The sequence below is a fragment of the Anomaloglossus baeobatrachus genome, chromosome 2 (genome assembly GCF_048569485.1).
Source record: "Anomaloglossus baeobatrachus isolate aAnoBae1 chromosome 2, aAnoBae1.hap1, whole genome shotgun sequence".
Lineage (NCBI taxonomy): Eukaryota > Metazoa > Chordata > Amphibia > Anura > Aromobatidae > Anomaloglossus > Anomaloglossus baeobatrachus.
Genome location: NC_134354.1, coordinates 264,947,073 through 264,961,608, shown reverse-complemented (window position 1 = coordinate 264,961,608; position 14,536 = coordinate 264,947,073). Strand labels below are relative to the sequence as shown.

Here is a 14,536-nt window from a genome sequence, read left to right as displayed (position 1 = left end):
AGCCATAAAGAAGATTTCCCAAGAAAAGAGAAGCAGCAGCATCCAGCTCATCGATTGTGGTCTTTCGGCTCAGAAAACTGCCAAACTGCATCATCTGAGTGCAATACAGTTGTAAGAATCTATATATATATATATATATATATATTTATATATATATATATATATATATATATATATAATTGCCTTATTCTGTCAGTCTATATGTCTGTCTTGCTCCAAAATGAGTCATTACAATGACAACCGTCACATTGGTCACTCGGCTCGGCTCGGCCATGCCCCCCGCACACTGTGCCCGCTTTGCCACGCCCCCGCACACTGTGCCCGCTCGGCCACGCCCCCCGCACACTGTGCCCACTTGGCCATGCCCCCCGCACACTGTGCCTGCTCGGCCACGCCCACCGCACACTGTGCCCGCTCGGCCACGCCCCCCGCACACTGTGCCCGCTCGGCCATGCCCCCACACACTGTGACCGCTCGGCCACGCCCACCGCACACTGTAAACTGGGCCATGCCTCCTGCACACTGTGCTTGCTCGGCCACGCCCCCCACAAACTGTGCTTGCTCGGCCACGCCCCCCACAAACTGTGCTTGCTCGGCCACGCCCCCCACACACTGTGCCCGCTCGGCCACGCCCCCCGCAGGATGTGCCCGCTCGGTCATGCCCCCCGCACACTGTGCCCGCTCGGCCATGCCCCCCACACACACTGTGCTTGCTCGGCCATGCCCCCACAAACTGTGCTTGCTCGGCCACGCCCCCCCACACACTGTGCCCGCTCGGCCACGCCCCCTGCAGATCGTGCCCGCTTGGCCACGCCCCCCGCACACTGTGCCCGCTCTGCCACGCCCCCTGCACACTGTGCCCACTCGACCACGCCCCCCGCACACTGTGCCCGCTCGGCCATGAGACTCCTCCCCCCAAGACTACTTCTCCTATTAGACTCCTCCCCAGGACTACTCCTCCTATTAGACTCCTCTCCCCCCAGGACTACTCCTCCTATTAGACTCCTCTCCCCCCAGGACTACTCCTCCTATTAGACTCCTCCCCCCAGGACTACTCCTCCTATTATTCTCTTCTCTCTCCAGGACTACTCCTCCTATTATCCTCCTCTCCCCCCAGGACTACTCCTCCTATTATACTCCTCACCTCCAGGACTACTCCTCCTATTATACTCCTCTCCCCCCAGGACTACACCTCCTATTATACTCCTCACCTCCAGGACTACTCCTCCTATTATACTCCTCACCTTCAGGACTACTCCTCCTATTATACTCCTCTCCCCCCAGGACTACTCCTCCTATTATCCTCCTCTCTCACCAGGACTACTCCTATTAGACTCCTCTCTCCCCAGGACTACTCCTATTATCCTCCTCTCCCCCCAGGACTACTCCTCCTATTATACTCCTCTCCCCCCAGGACTACTCCTCCTATTATACTCCTCTCTCCCCAGGACTACTCCTCCAACACACACAATGCACAAAACATACATCCCCCCCAAAACACCCACACTCACCATAGAAAACATACTTCCCCCAAATCACACACAAACCCCACACAAACCGTGCAACATACACAGCACCACACACACAACGCTGCAGACACACAGTGCTTCACAAACAACGCAACACACACAACGCAACACACAAACAACACCGCTCTCACACACCCCCACACCCAGACAACACCCAGAACATTTACAGTGCCCTGCAGAAACACTGACAACTACACACAACAACATCTATATATAACAAAAATCATACATTAATTACACAATAAATTCTAGAATACCCAATGCGTTAGAATCGGGCCACCTTCTAGTATGAAATAAAGTCTATCTATCCATTGAAGTTGACTCATCTCTATGTCTATCAGTTCTGGTGCGACAAACACGGCAGTGGAGGTGGCTCATATGCTTCATAATAGTGAGATCATACCATAGATGACCATGCAAGCACCATACTATGAACATTACACAAGTCCGGAATGGTGGCCAGAAAAAAGGTGAAGACGACTCGACTTTAATATTGCATGAGAAGTGACGGTTCGTATTTGGAAGAAAGTATATAAATTGAACAGCAGAAGATTGGAAATGGGTGATTTGGAGCGATGAGATGAAAGTCAACAAACTAGGCTCTGATGGGTGCAAATGGGTCTAGAAGAAGCAAAGGGAAAAATGGGCTAACAGATTGAGAAATTAACAGAACTGTCAAGTTCAGAGGAGAAAAAATGATGATATGAAGTTGCTTCATAGGCAAAGGCATGGGATACTTGATCAGGCTTAATAGTGGTCTCAATGGTAAGCTACATGTGAGTATCCTACAAGACTAGTTACTTCATACCCTCAAGTACTATTGGTATGAAATAGTGTTGTTGCAACAGGACAACGACTGGAAGCATACGTTTGGCGTAGAACTGGTCCAATGACAATGAAGTAGAGGGTCTAGATTGGCCCCCACAGTCCCCAGAGATCAACTCAATTGAACACTTGTGGGTAGAGTTGAACAGAAAGCTGTATACATACCAAAGTAAATAAACCAGCATGCACCTACATTGAGCACTTGTAGAAGAGACCTGGGATCAAATTTAAGTTGATAAATGCTTGAATCTGATCGAAGACATGTATAGAAGGGTTTAGACAATGTTGAAAGCCAAAGGTGGATTTAAAAATTCTAACAAAATAATAAAAATTAAAATGTTGATTATTTAGGAGCAAAACGGTTACAATGCAGTGACAAAACAAGAATTTGCATAAATAGTTGCAAGTCAAATTTATGTCTTAGATAGCCAAGATGATTGTCTATAAAATGAAGGTAGTCTCACATTTGAAGCTGTAGTTGATGGTGAGATATGTAGCCTGAAAGTCAAAAGTTCAAAACATTGTTACTCTTTTGCTTGTCAGTGTAACTCTATCGGCATGCACTATTAAACTCTGCAATAGAGCAGGGAGTGTCCCTTCCCTTCTGCCTTCTGTTCTGTAGTCCGCAGGTTGTTTTAGGCTTGGTACCTACAGAATGGCAGTAGCTCATGCAGAACATTATAGACTTCAAGTGATGACTGTGCCTTAGAATCTTGGGAGATTTTACTGTGTGGGGAGGAATCCTATTTTGTGTAGGTGGATATGTGGGCATCATACTGTGTATAAATGGGCAATGACGCTATCATACTGTGTGAGGGGGATTGAGGAGGTCATCATACTGGATGGGTTGCTTTGGGGAACATCATATTATGTGGGGGACTGTGTGTGCCATCATACTGTGTGTGGGGGGCTGTGGGGACATAATACTGCATGTGGGGGAAGGTGGGAACATCATCAGTTTTTAGGAGCACAAGACAATATTAAATGTTAATTGGACACTTAAGTGGTATTCTTACATTATAGGGCACTCAGAGTATTATAACTAGTAAAGGGACATACAGGTGGGTGGGGGAAAATGTGAGCACTATTACTTTATTGGACAATTACAGAGGGCATACATATTTTTAGTGTGCAATTTTACCATGCAGAGGATTTTCCTATACAATATTTCAGATAATGGGAACATTGGACTTTGTACAGTGGTTTTTACTCATTTACTCATTATCAGTAGACAAATAATGTTAGTGGTCATTGTCGGTGGTGTAATTTGTTAGTTATGTTATTGTTGACACTGGTATTTTTATACTGTGTGTTGCTCAGTAACAGTATGCTGATATCTGTTATATTTATATTGGTGGTATTATCTTAGAATAATACCGATAGTATGTTTTATTTTTGTGACCAGCAAATACTGAGCATCTGTTTCAGCCATCAGGACTCGTTCAGATGAGCGGATATTACTAACGAGCGCTGTCCGAGCTGGACAACACACTAACCAAAGTAAATCAATTGGGCTGCGCAGATTTGTTTCACACGGACCTAGTATGTAGAGTAGAGGGTCCTCACCCCAAGCTTACAAGCACCTCATGCAATGTTTTTCATAAAGAAATATTAATTGTACCCAAGATTCCATACATATAACATATAAAAAATTCGCTATTACACATCTTCGGTTAGTGTTTCTGCTATTCCCTTAAAATCCTAAATAATTATCCCAAGGATGATGATGGACTCATACTGGATTTTACAAGTGTTTATTGTCGCCCACACTACATGAAGTATTATAGATTGTAGACTGTTTCTACAGCCAGGTTGTTTCTAGTAATGTGTTATTCTTTCGTGCTCAGAATGAGTTTTTACCTTACTGTCTTTCGGAAAACGTAGAGCTGTCCTGGCTCCCATTGTGTACCCTTTCTTACTCGTAGGTCTTCTTTCCTGCAGATATTCTAGACTCGTAACCTAATAACACATAAGAACTGTCTTTGAGTAAAAAAAGAACATTTGTACGTAGTTACGGTATATGAGAACATTTATCACCTCTGCGCATGATAAGTGATAGATATAATTGTTGGGGGTCCACTGATAGAACTCCCACTAATCACTAAAATGTAGTCCCCCAATCCTGCACCCTGTTGTACCCCTTCCTATTCCTTACCCCATCAACTATTTCACCAAATCCAGTTTGGAGAAATAGCGGTTGGCCAAATTTAGAGTTAAACTGTTTGGCTTATTTCTGACAGTATAGTAAGTATAAATTAACATTTAGACCCAAAAATGTAATGGGACATTATACACACGTCTTTTATTGTTCAATTAGGAGACAGTGCTGTTAATTTGAGATTGTTGGCGCATATTGTATGTGTGGAACTAAACCATGATATTCCAGGAGCAACTGGCCCGATTTTAATGAGAATGTAGGCTAATAGTCAGTATAATGTCGTGTTTTCGCCTGATGATTTCTTGAGCTTAAAAAGAATTTGAATAATAAGTCAAGAGATTACTAAATTCTGTCTCACTTCATCTTCGTAAACTAAAGTGAATTTAATCGCAGAAAACCTCCTTTTTTTTTGACACATCTCAGTGGCTCAGTAAGGGCTTCTGTCTAAAGCCCTGGAAAACTGGATTTGGGCTGAACTCCAGGCAGGGCGAGTAGATGCTTTCATGCCCACGTCTAGAAGACAGGCACTTTCGAAGCCAGGAAGCACAAAATGACTGCTTCATTAAAGTTAATGGCCTCATCAAGTTTTCCATCCAAAACCCATTTTTCACGTCTTCAGACCGAAGTTGTGATGCAGCCACAAGAGTGTTGTCCAAATTCATTGTGAATCTAGCATTAGTGCCCCATAAAGGGAATCTGTCAGCAGGTTTTTGCTACCTCATCTGAGAGCAGCATGACATAGGCAAAGAGGCTATGTATCCAATGATATATCACTTAAATTACCGATTGCAGCCATTCTGACACAATCAAAGATTTTAGTTTTAGCATAAAGCAGAGCTTAAAAAGTTGCCCTGTCCACACCAGGCTCTATGTACATTTCTATAGACAGAAGCTGCTAATCACAGGAGGCGGTGGAGTCGCACTTGAGCTCAGGAGCTCCTCAGTCCACTAATGATAAAGCTCCTGAAGCTTAAACTAACATTGCAGGTAAACAAAAACACACTTTGTGATAAGAGACCTAAGGCTGAAATCTCTGTGTTAACCCTTAAAGCACGCTGTCTTCAGATTACATTGCAAAAATCTGCTGACAGATTCCCTTTAAAACAAACGATTGGGTAAAGACATTCCAACTGCCCGTCTCTTCTCTTCCAATATTTTATGTTGAGAACAATAGCGATGCTCCCATACACATCAGATAGTTGGTTGGTCCTGCTGAACAAAACAACAACAGATTAGGCAAAATATTCAGATGCTTGCAAATGTAAGCCATAGAGTGGCATGCTTCTGTGCTTGTGGCAAATAGTGCCGTAACGTAAGAATTCAGTTATCTTGTGCCTAGCTGGCATACTTTATTATGAAACCCATAGGCACCTGGCAACGCACTCTGTAGTCAGGCAGTTTTAAGCATCATACTTCATACAAAAATACTGCAATATTGCATGTGCGTGAGGGAATGGCAGTATGGTAATACTACTCGTGCTCTGGGAGTTATTCTACAATCTTACATCCAAGGATCATGATCTGTGATTCATGGGCTAGCCACATGTCTCCCAACTGAAATTCAACAGCCTCATAGGGATATGTTGTAGTGGCTGTAATATCTCCCCATTATTTTGATGCCTTCTCTGCAGCATATGTGTGCGAGTTATGTGCAGAGCAGGCTGCCATGCAAAGTGATGGGGAATGATAACACCCACGTTCACTTTGTAGTAAGCAATGACTGTAACTGCTCTCTGCACCACCTGGATGACTTGAAGCGAGCGGTTACCAGGATAATAAAACTTCATTTTCTACCTGTAGCTACTGCCGGGTACACTTCATTTAAATGTTATTTTCCTGCAGAACACCCCCTTTAAAGGGAATCTGTCACCGTTTTTTTTTCTACTGCATCTGAGATCAGCATAATGTAGAGACAGAGACCCTGATTCCAGTGATGTGTCACTTACTGAGCTGCTTTCTGTCATTTTGATAAAATCAATGTTTTCTCTTCTGCAGATCTACCAGTTATACAGAGCTCATGAATTTGCTGGACTACCTGGCAGCAGGCCAAGTAGTCCTGTAATGATATCTACTGCAGACTAAACAGTGATTTCATCAAAACTACACTAAGCAGCCCAGTACATAACACATTGCTGAAATCAGGATATGCCCCTACATTATGCTGCACTCAGATTAGGCGGCAAAACTTAAGATATTCCCTTTAAGGATCCATTCAAACCTCCGTCCATCATGGTTCTAGTTTGGCATATATGAGCCTGTCGAGTTTAGGTCGGGAGACCCACAGCGGGTATTCAAGCTGTGAATATAGTCACAGTATTGGAATATACCTCAAATGTCTGAATGAACATTCCCAGACAAGACACAATCTCAACATTACTTTTGCACATACAGATACACTGTTAGGCCCGTTTCACACGTCAGTGAAAAACAGTGACGTTTTTCACTGGCGTGTAAAACACGCACATGTCCCTGCGTGTGCCGTGATTCACGGCACACGTGGGTTGTCTACGTACAATCCGGGCTCAGTTCTCCGTGGCCCGTGATTGCACTTAGAAAACTACTCACCTGTGCGCGCTCTCGCTGTCCATGGTGCTGATCGCTCCCGTGGTGCAGCATCCGGCCGGCGGTGACCCCCGCAGCAGCTGCTTCCGGATCGGCTGTGTCGCGCATAATGAATATGCGTGACAATAATGAGCCGGCTCAGAAGCACCCGGCAGAACAGGCTGCAGAGGACATCGCTGGACGCCGGGTGAGTAAAAATGATTTTTATTTGATATGCACGTTTTTTTCTGGCACGTGTTTCACAGACCACACCACTGCGTGGTCCGTGGAACATCAGTGATGCCAGAAAAAAAATGGACATGTCTCCGTGCGGCAAACACGCACACGCGGGTACGCCGCACGGAGACACGTGCAGTGAAAAATCACAGACGTGTGAGCAGACCCATTCATTATAATGGGTCTGCGTATGTCAGTGATTCTGGTACGTTTTAAAAAAAGCACAAACGTCCCAGAATCACTGACGTGTGAAAGAGGCCTTACTGAATTTTGTGTGTACACATACAATGGGCGACATACCTGCACACATGCAAACACACAGGCATTCGGCTCACATGTTGTGGACATATTACATTTTTTGTCACTATTTTTACACAAAGGTAATATTTAAATAGACCTTTACAATGTAAACAAGTACTGTATATCTACATTATGTTGCCCCACTGGCAGGTATATTCATCCAGATTTTACTTATAGGAAGATAAAAATGTAAGATGTAACGTGCGCTGAACTTCTGCTGGCGTACACAGAGCGGCTGTGCTTTTGCCTGATCATGATGCTCCATGGTATAGGGCTCCCTACCCATCAGGGCCCTAATACGGTTGCACCTCAGCGACCGCAAATCTTCCGTCCCTAGTGACAAAAATGAAATCTGACAAGAGAAAGGACTGTGTGTATATTCACAAATCAGATGAAGTACAATAAAGGATACACTTTATTTAACAAAAAATATAAGAATTTCAAGACCATAGAAGACTACTAAAACCAACTAAAAAAGACACAAAACTTGGCATCTATCAATGTCCCTGGTCTCAACACCCTCAACACACTTAATACAATATAAGATCCCAGCAGAGAAACCAAATATAGAAATACAAGATACGCCTCATCCAAAACAAACAAATGAATAATAAACAGTCCCTAGAAAAAGGGAACAACAGTATAGATTACCCAATAAACAACATATAAACAAGTGCTAAAAATATAGATAAAGTGCATAAGAGGCATGAAGAAGTTAGTATAGCGGTTAGTAGGGAAGGGTTGGGAAACAGCCTCAGAGACGTATCACACCAACTGTGGCTTCTTCATGGGCCAAAAATGGTGACAGAAATGTATACTACGTGGTGTACATATTCTTGTGAGATTATCGTTTCCCATACATTTACATATTTGCTAATGCAGAACGGTCAGGCGTATGCATCTGTCTGTCTCTCTATAGGTCATGTTCACAATTTTACACATTATATCATGGTGCAATGGGAGCGCTGCAGCTTCAAAATCTCATTCACTTTCATACTGTATGTACGCTGCACTTTTCCATATTGAAAATATGTTTGCGATAGAAGCATAAATGTGCTATTTGTGAACGTGGAAGGTGAAAATGATATTTACCCACCTCCTCGTACTTATAACACCCGGGTCCACGGTTTGGGGCTCCTCTGATGGGCGCTAGATCATTACCCAGGCGGTCTGGGGCACAGAAGTACGGAAACTGTTTTCTTTCCTGGGAGCTGCCAAAGCAGACTCTCTTCCGAGCTTCTGAAGTATGAAAACCAGGGGAAAAAGTGAAAAAAACATCAAATATAGAGAAGAATATTGTAAGGTAATGTTTATTACATCTGGTGCCTTCAAAGCCTGGAAGCTTATCGGCGGATCTACAGTAGATGTATTTTGTCCTTCATGTACGGATCATTTCCTTCTGTTATATCTACACTAGGTGTCTAGACCCGGCATTACCTGGCTCATGCTCCATGCTCCTCTCCAGCTTGTGTACTGATCGTTTCTATGGTCACACAGGCTCAGTTTAGGACTTTGCTGCCCCCTGCTGGTCACATACAGCATGCACTGGAAGCTTGGAGATCAATGCATGTCATATATGTCCATTAATACATTTCCAATTATTATTTATTACCTAAATTAATAGAGGCGTAGAGATATACAGTATTTTTAGCACTTCTTTTTTGTGTGTCATTCTTAAATATACTGTATTCCAGCAGATTAAGAGACATTAAAAAAAATGTATACCCCAGCTTTTATCCCTTTACCATTCATAAAAAACCTATGTAGAAATTTTAAGAGTCCCTCTCCTTCAGGATGCAGAATACGTTAACAGACCCAGAGGGCAGGTCTATCATCCTGATCTCCTCTTTGAATAATGTGAAATACACCATAGCCTTCATATACGCACCTATTTCCCCCCAAATTAATTTCATCTGCATTTATTTAATCATATGAACGTATTTACACCTTACCATCAAAAAAAAATAAACACCAGTCAATAGACAATAATTGAAAAATATCAAAAGGATAAAAAATCAAAGTCGAATATCAAGATTTTCTATATATGCAATAGCATTATCATTTACAGTATAGAAATCATTCTTGTCACCATGGTAGGATCTCAGGGGGCACTCCTCAACAATCTGCAAATTTAAAGTTTAATAAATCTGAACAAGCATTTAAAATGCGTCCTTGGTCATGAAGGGGTTAAGAACAAATATTCAGCCTTTAAAGCACCTAGATCCCATGAACAAAATAGAATATATTAAGGTTGTATAGACGGTTCCAAACTCCATAATCCCATAAAAATGGTTAATATCTTTGCAGTGCACTATCATAATCTATATAATTTAAAGAACGACATGTCCCCCCCCCCGCCATCTATGGAAGGTATCAAGACATGTCATGTTAAAACTCTTGAAGTCCCTTATACCACCCCCCACCCCAGGACAGAGATGAGGGTAAACATGACGACCCTTTCTGGTCGGCCTGAGAGTTAAGTATTTACCACCATGGGGATGGAACAACTGGAGGCAAAGTTGTGCACACAAAAACGTTCCTTTGTTTCCTAAGTAGAAAACCTATTAACACAGTTTTTAGGTGCCACGTGTTACGTCCGGGTGGTGGAAGCACTGGACCGTACACCGATTTCCCCTGAGGAGGCAGCCAGGCCGGTCACCCCGCCAGAGGGTCCTGATGCACGGCAGCCGAAGCACTATAGGTAGCTGGACAGTCCGTAGAGGAGCAGGAAAGGTGGATGATGCTGAACCCACGGAGTTCTGGACGGTAGTCCGGGTGACGAGGCTCAGGGTCCGAGGCCGGGTTGTAGGGTCAGGCGGAATCCGGAACCTGCTGAGCGATGGAACGGGTCACCGAACGGAGCCAGGGACTGGAGACTGGCGGAGCTGCAGAGGTGGTGGGGCATCCGCCGAAGTCACCGTCAGGGTCCAGGGATGGACTTGGTTCGGAGCGACTGGCGTGGCAGGACAGTCTCTACGAGACAGGACAGGGTTAATGCAAGGCAAAACACAGGGCAAAGCAATACGGGGACCTGAACACTAGCTTGCTAAACACGTAGAACAGGCCCCGCCCACCAGGAAAGAGAAACCTTATATACCCTGTACCTGTCTATGCAATATCCTGTTTCTGGGTGCTGGCCCTTTAAGAAAGGGTCAATGACCGCGCGCCCTAATGCGCATGCGCGAGGCCCGTGTGCCAGAAGCCAGTCCAGGAAGCGGTGAGGAGGAAGCAGGAGCGCCCGGCTGGGAGTCCCACATCGCAGAGGAGCGCCGGGAGCGGGGAGCTGGACGCATGGAGGCCGCAGGCGGGGACGAAGAGGCCGGGACCGGAGTGGTGAGCAGGGGACGCCGCCGGGGAGCGGGGAGTGGGCCACGGGGACCAGAGAACGGGACCAGGGGACCGGGAAGCGTGACACCACGTTAATACTAGAAAAATGAAAAGCATATTGTCGGAATCCCAGTGAAGTGCTGAACGCAGAGCACCATTTGGCTTTGCTAGGTGATTGCTGGTAAGTTGACAAATGGGTATTCGTCAATAAAATCAAGGTAGATGTGTTGTGTTTGGTATCTATGTGAATGAAAAAATCAAGATATAAAATATGACGCTAATATCTCCACCTGTGTGGCCCAGGAGCAAAGATGTGCGAAAAACTAGAATTACCTAAATTATCTGCAGTGCTTAGCACAGCCCACAAAATATCATAAAATGAGGTCACAGATGGGAGTGTGAACTTAGGTCATAAAAATCAGAAGCCCATTTTTGGGACTTGGTCAGTACTGGAGGGCATACCTAAGCGGTGGTGCTGCCTGTTTGTTTACCATCTTATACTGGAGACCCTCCCTCCATAAATTCGGACGTCACATCTATGGCACGAGTTTAGTAAGTTTCATGTTTCTCCCTTTTATTTTTATGTAATTGTCTACACTGTATTTGTATTGTTCCCTTTTGTAACATCTTGTAAATTTTATAAACACTTCCTATTTTCGGATTACATATATAAAATTTAATAGCTCGTTCTCCTGCTTTATTTACGAGTCCGAACCCGAAGAGCTTTTTGCTATCTGTAACGGGTGTCCGAACTACCTGTAAAGGTTCGGTGGTGGCCAGAGATGGAAAAGCATTTAACTGACTTCACGCAGAACATTTTCAACACAGATCACGCTGAACCTGCCCCACTACTGGAGGAAGGAGAAGAATGCTGGTACCTTCCATCTTTTGGTGTCTATCACCCTCGCAAACCTAACCAAATCAGAGTGGTGTTTGAATCCAGTGCTCAGAATGAAGGCCTCTCCCTCAAAAACCTGCTCCTAACTAGGCCTAACATGAACAACAGTCTCATTGGAGTATTGATTTGCTTCAGATGTTCTTGTTCTGTTGCTATAATAGCCAACATCCAGCAGATGTTTTTTGATTTATTGTGAAGGAAGACAGTTAAAGCTATCTCAGGTTCCTATGACACAAAGATAACGATGTCAACAACAAGGTCATAGATTACCAGATAAAGGTCCATGTCTTCGACAACAGCTCCTCACCTGCTGTAGTAGTCTATGGACTGAGACAGACAGCCTAGCAAGGTGAGAAAGATTACGGATCAGATGCTCGTCAATTCATAGAGAAGAACTTTTATGTAGACAACGGGCTCAAGTCCTTGCCCATGAGTGAAGAGCCAATTGACCTACTCTCTAGGACACAGAGATGATCTTGTGGAGTCTGAGATTTGATGCAGATAGCATTTTCTAACATTCAAGCAGAAATTGTGACATTTCCATCCGAGGACTACACCACAAACGTAAAGGACCTTGCTTTGGGTTCCGATGTTTCTCCCACACAATGCAGCCTTGGTTTACTATTGGATATCAAAAAGGACATGTTCATTTTCCAAGTGTCACCCTGTGACAAACCATTTACCAAACGAGGGGTCTTATCCATCATAAACAGCATAAATGATCTTCTCGGGTTTGTAGCACCCATCACTATTTAAGGCAAGATTCTGCTAAGACAGCTCATGGCCGAGAACATGGATTGGGACACTCCGCTGCCAACTCAGAAATAACAAAAGTGGGAGACATGGAGTTGCTCTAAGAACTTCAGAGACTTCTTCCAAGTCCCACGATGTTATTCTCCAAGGTCTCCCTATCAAATCAAAAGAGAAGTCCACATTTTCTCTGATGCATCTACAGAGGCCATAGCTGCAGTAGCTTATCTGAAGACCTTAGAAGCGAACAAGATGCATTGTAGTTTTGTGATGCCTTATCAGGTCGTCACAGGGTATTGTGCAATCTGCCCTTCTGTGCAATATCCATCTCCTCCTTGGTTATGGGTCCCTCACCTTTGGTGTTGCCAAGAACAGGCTAATCAAAATCTTAGGAACACTTTGCACCACACCCACCAGACACACCAGTGGACGGCCTGAGTGGAATAGGGTAGCCCACTTGGGGGGTTGGATAAGGGGGGATCAGGAGTGTCAGGAGACAGACAGTTAAGCAGTGACTCTCGAGAGGAGAGGTAAGGAGATGGGCTCTTTGAAACTACTAGGTGGCAGACGGTCTGGGCCTAGTAGGAGCTGGACCCCGGTCGCAGGGGATCGTGACAAGGGGTACGGGCTGTTGAGGAGGACAACCAGCGACCTTGTGCCATCACCGGGCAGGGGCCTCAGCTTCAGGCATCCTGGCAATTTACCCGACGAGGACAGAGCCTTCAAGATCCGTTTTCCACCCGCTCTGGTGGCATTTAAAACCCGCTTGACAAAACGCTAGTGTAAGGGCAGGCCAGCACCACCAAGGTGTATAAGAACAGTTCATACTGTGATGCCCTGACAAAATCAGGTTGTCACAGGAGACTGCATCCATCGTCCAGATGCAGGACTCTCTCCTTGTCCTACCAACACAACCACACACAGGTACAGGAACCAGCCACAGGGCCTAGTAACCCCCCCAGGACAATAGGGACACACCAGTAATCGGGGCCAGACAGATGGTGACGCTCACCTAGGGGTTCTGAGGTGTTCTGGGACTGGCAGAGACAGAAAGAGTGGAGAGTGGAAGTGAGAGGAGTTAAGTGGTGGTCGGGGGTTGTAGCTCCCGGACTACCTGAGTTGACTAGCTGGCAGAAGGCAGAGCAGGGCGACAGGCGACGGAGATCCGGTCATGGGATACCTTAAGTGGACTGGGGTAGGGTTGTAGCGCGCCGGTGCCGACAGCGGGAATCCGGTCCGGAAGCCGTGCACAGTCGGGGTACCTGGACCCCAGGGCGAGGACAGCTGCAAGCACCTTTCCAATTAAACAGCAGGGGACAAGATTCCAAGTCTTGTCTCACTAGTAGCCCAGATAGAGTGAGAGGGAAGCCCAAAGCGGGGGATAGGGCGTCTGCAAGTGCCTGCAAAAATCCCAAGGGTCAGATCTCGCGGGCAACATCTCCCACAGCAAAGACACCGGGAGTGGACTTTTCCCATTCCATGAGGACTAATCAACACACGAGACACCAAATTAGAGTGCAGGAGGAAGGGCCCCTGTTCTGTTCACCAGTGTGCGGGACCCGAGCATATCCCTCCAGAGGCTACCGGTATTCGGCACTTGGTTTACTATTTGGACTCTGTGTGATTTATTCAAAAACTGTGAGTACACCGGTATCATCCGGTCCAGCCTGCAGACTGCATCCCAGCACTCTATTCCACCTACATCTGGGCCCCAGGACAACACCTCCCCTACCCATGGAGGGAATACTATCCTTCTGCCCCGCTCCATCAGCCCTGGGCACCCCATACCAAGCCAGCGGTGGTGTTACCAACCATCACCGCAACCCACGGGTGGCGTCACTGACAAACTCTCCCCTGTAAATAACCCCTTTAATCAGTTGTGGGGCGAAAGGCTGCTGCACGAGCCCTGGATCCGGCTGCCACTTGAGCCACAGCCACGATCCCGGATCTGAGCGTCTCGAGTAGCCCCCC

The 14,536-nt window shown here is 45.5% G+C and overlaps 1 protein-coding gene across 1 annotated transcript in view; it reads right to left on the bottom strand.

Moving 5' to 3' along the window:
• Nucleotides 1–9,070, bottom strand: part of CIMAP3 (ciliary microtubule associated protein 3) — a 31,319-nt gene extending 22,249 nt beyond the window's left edge. The window contains exons 1-3 of the mRNA XM_075333750.1: nt 9,028–9,070; nt 8,687–8,829; nt 4,215–4,313 (exon numbers count right to left, since the gene is read on the bottom strand). Coding sequence (XP_075189865.1) covers nt 4,215–4,313; nt 8,687–8,829; nt 9,028–9,043 — 258 coding nt within the window. The 5' untranslated portion in view covers nt 9,044–9,070. The remainder of the gene's footprint in view (nt 1–4,214; nt 4,314–8,686; nt 8,830–9,027) is intronic.
• Between the last annotated feature and the right edge of the window lie 5,466 nt (nt 9,071–14,536).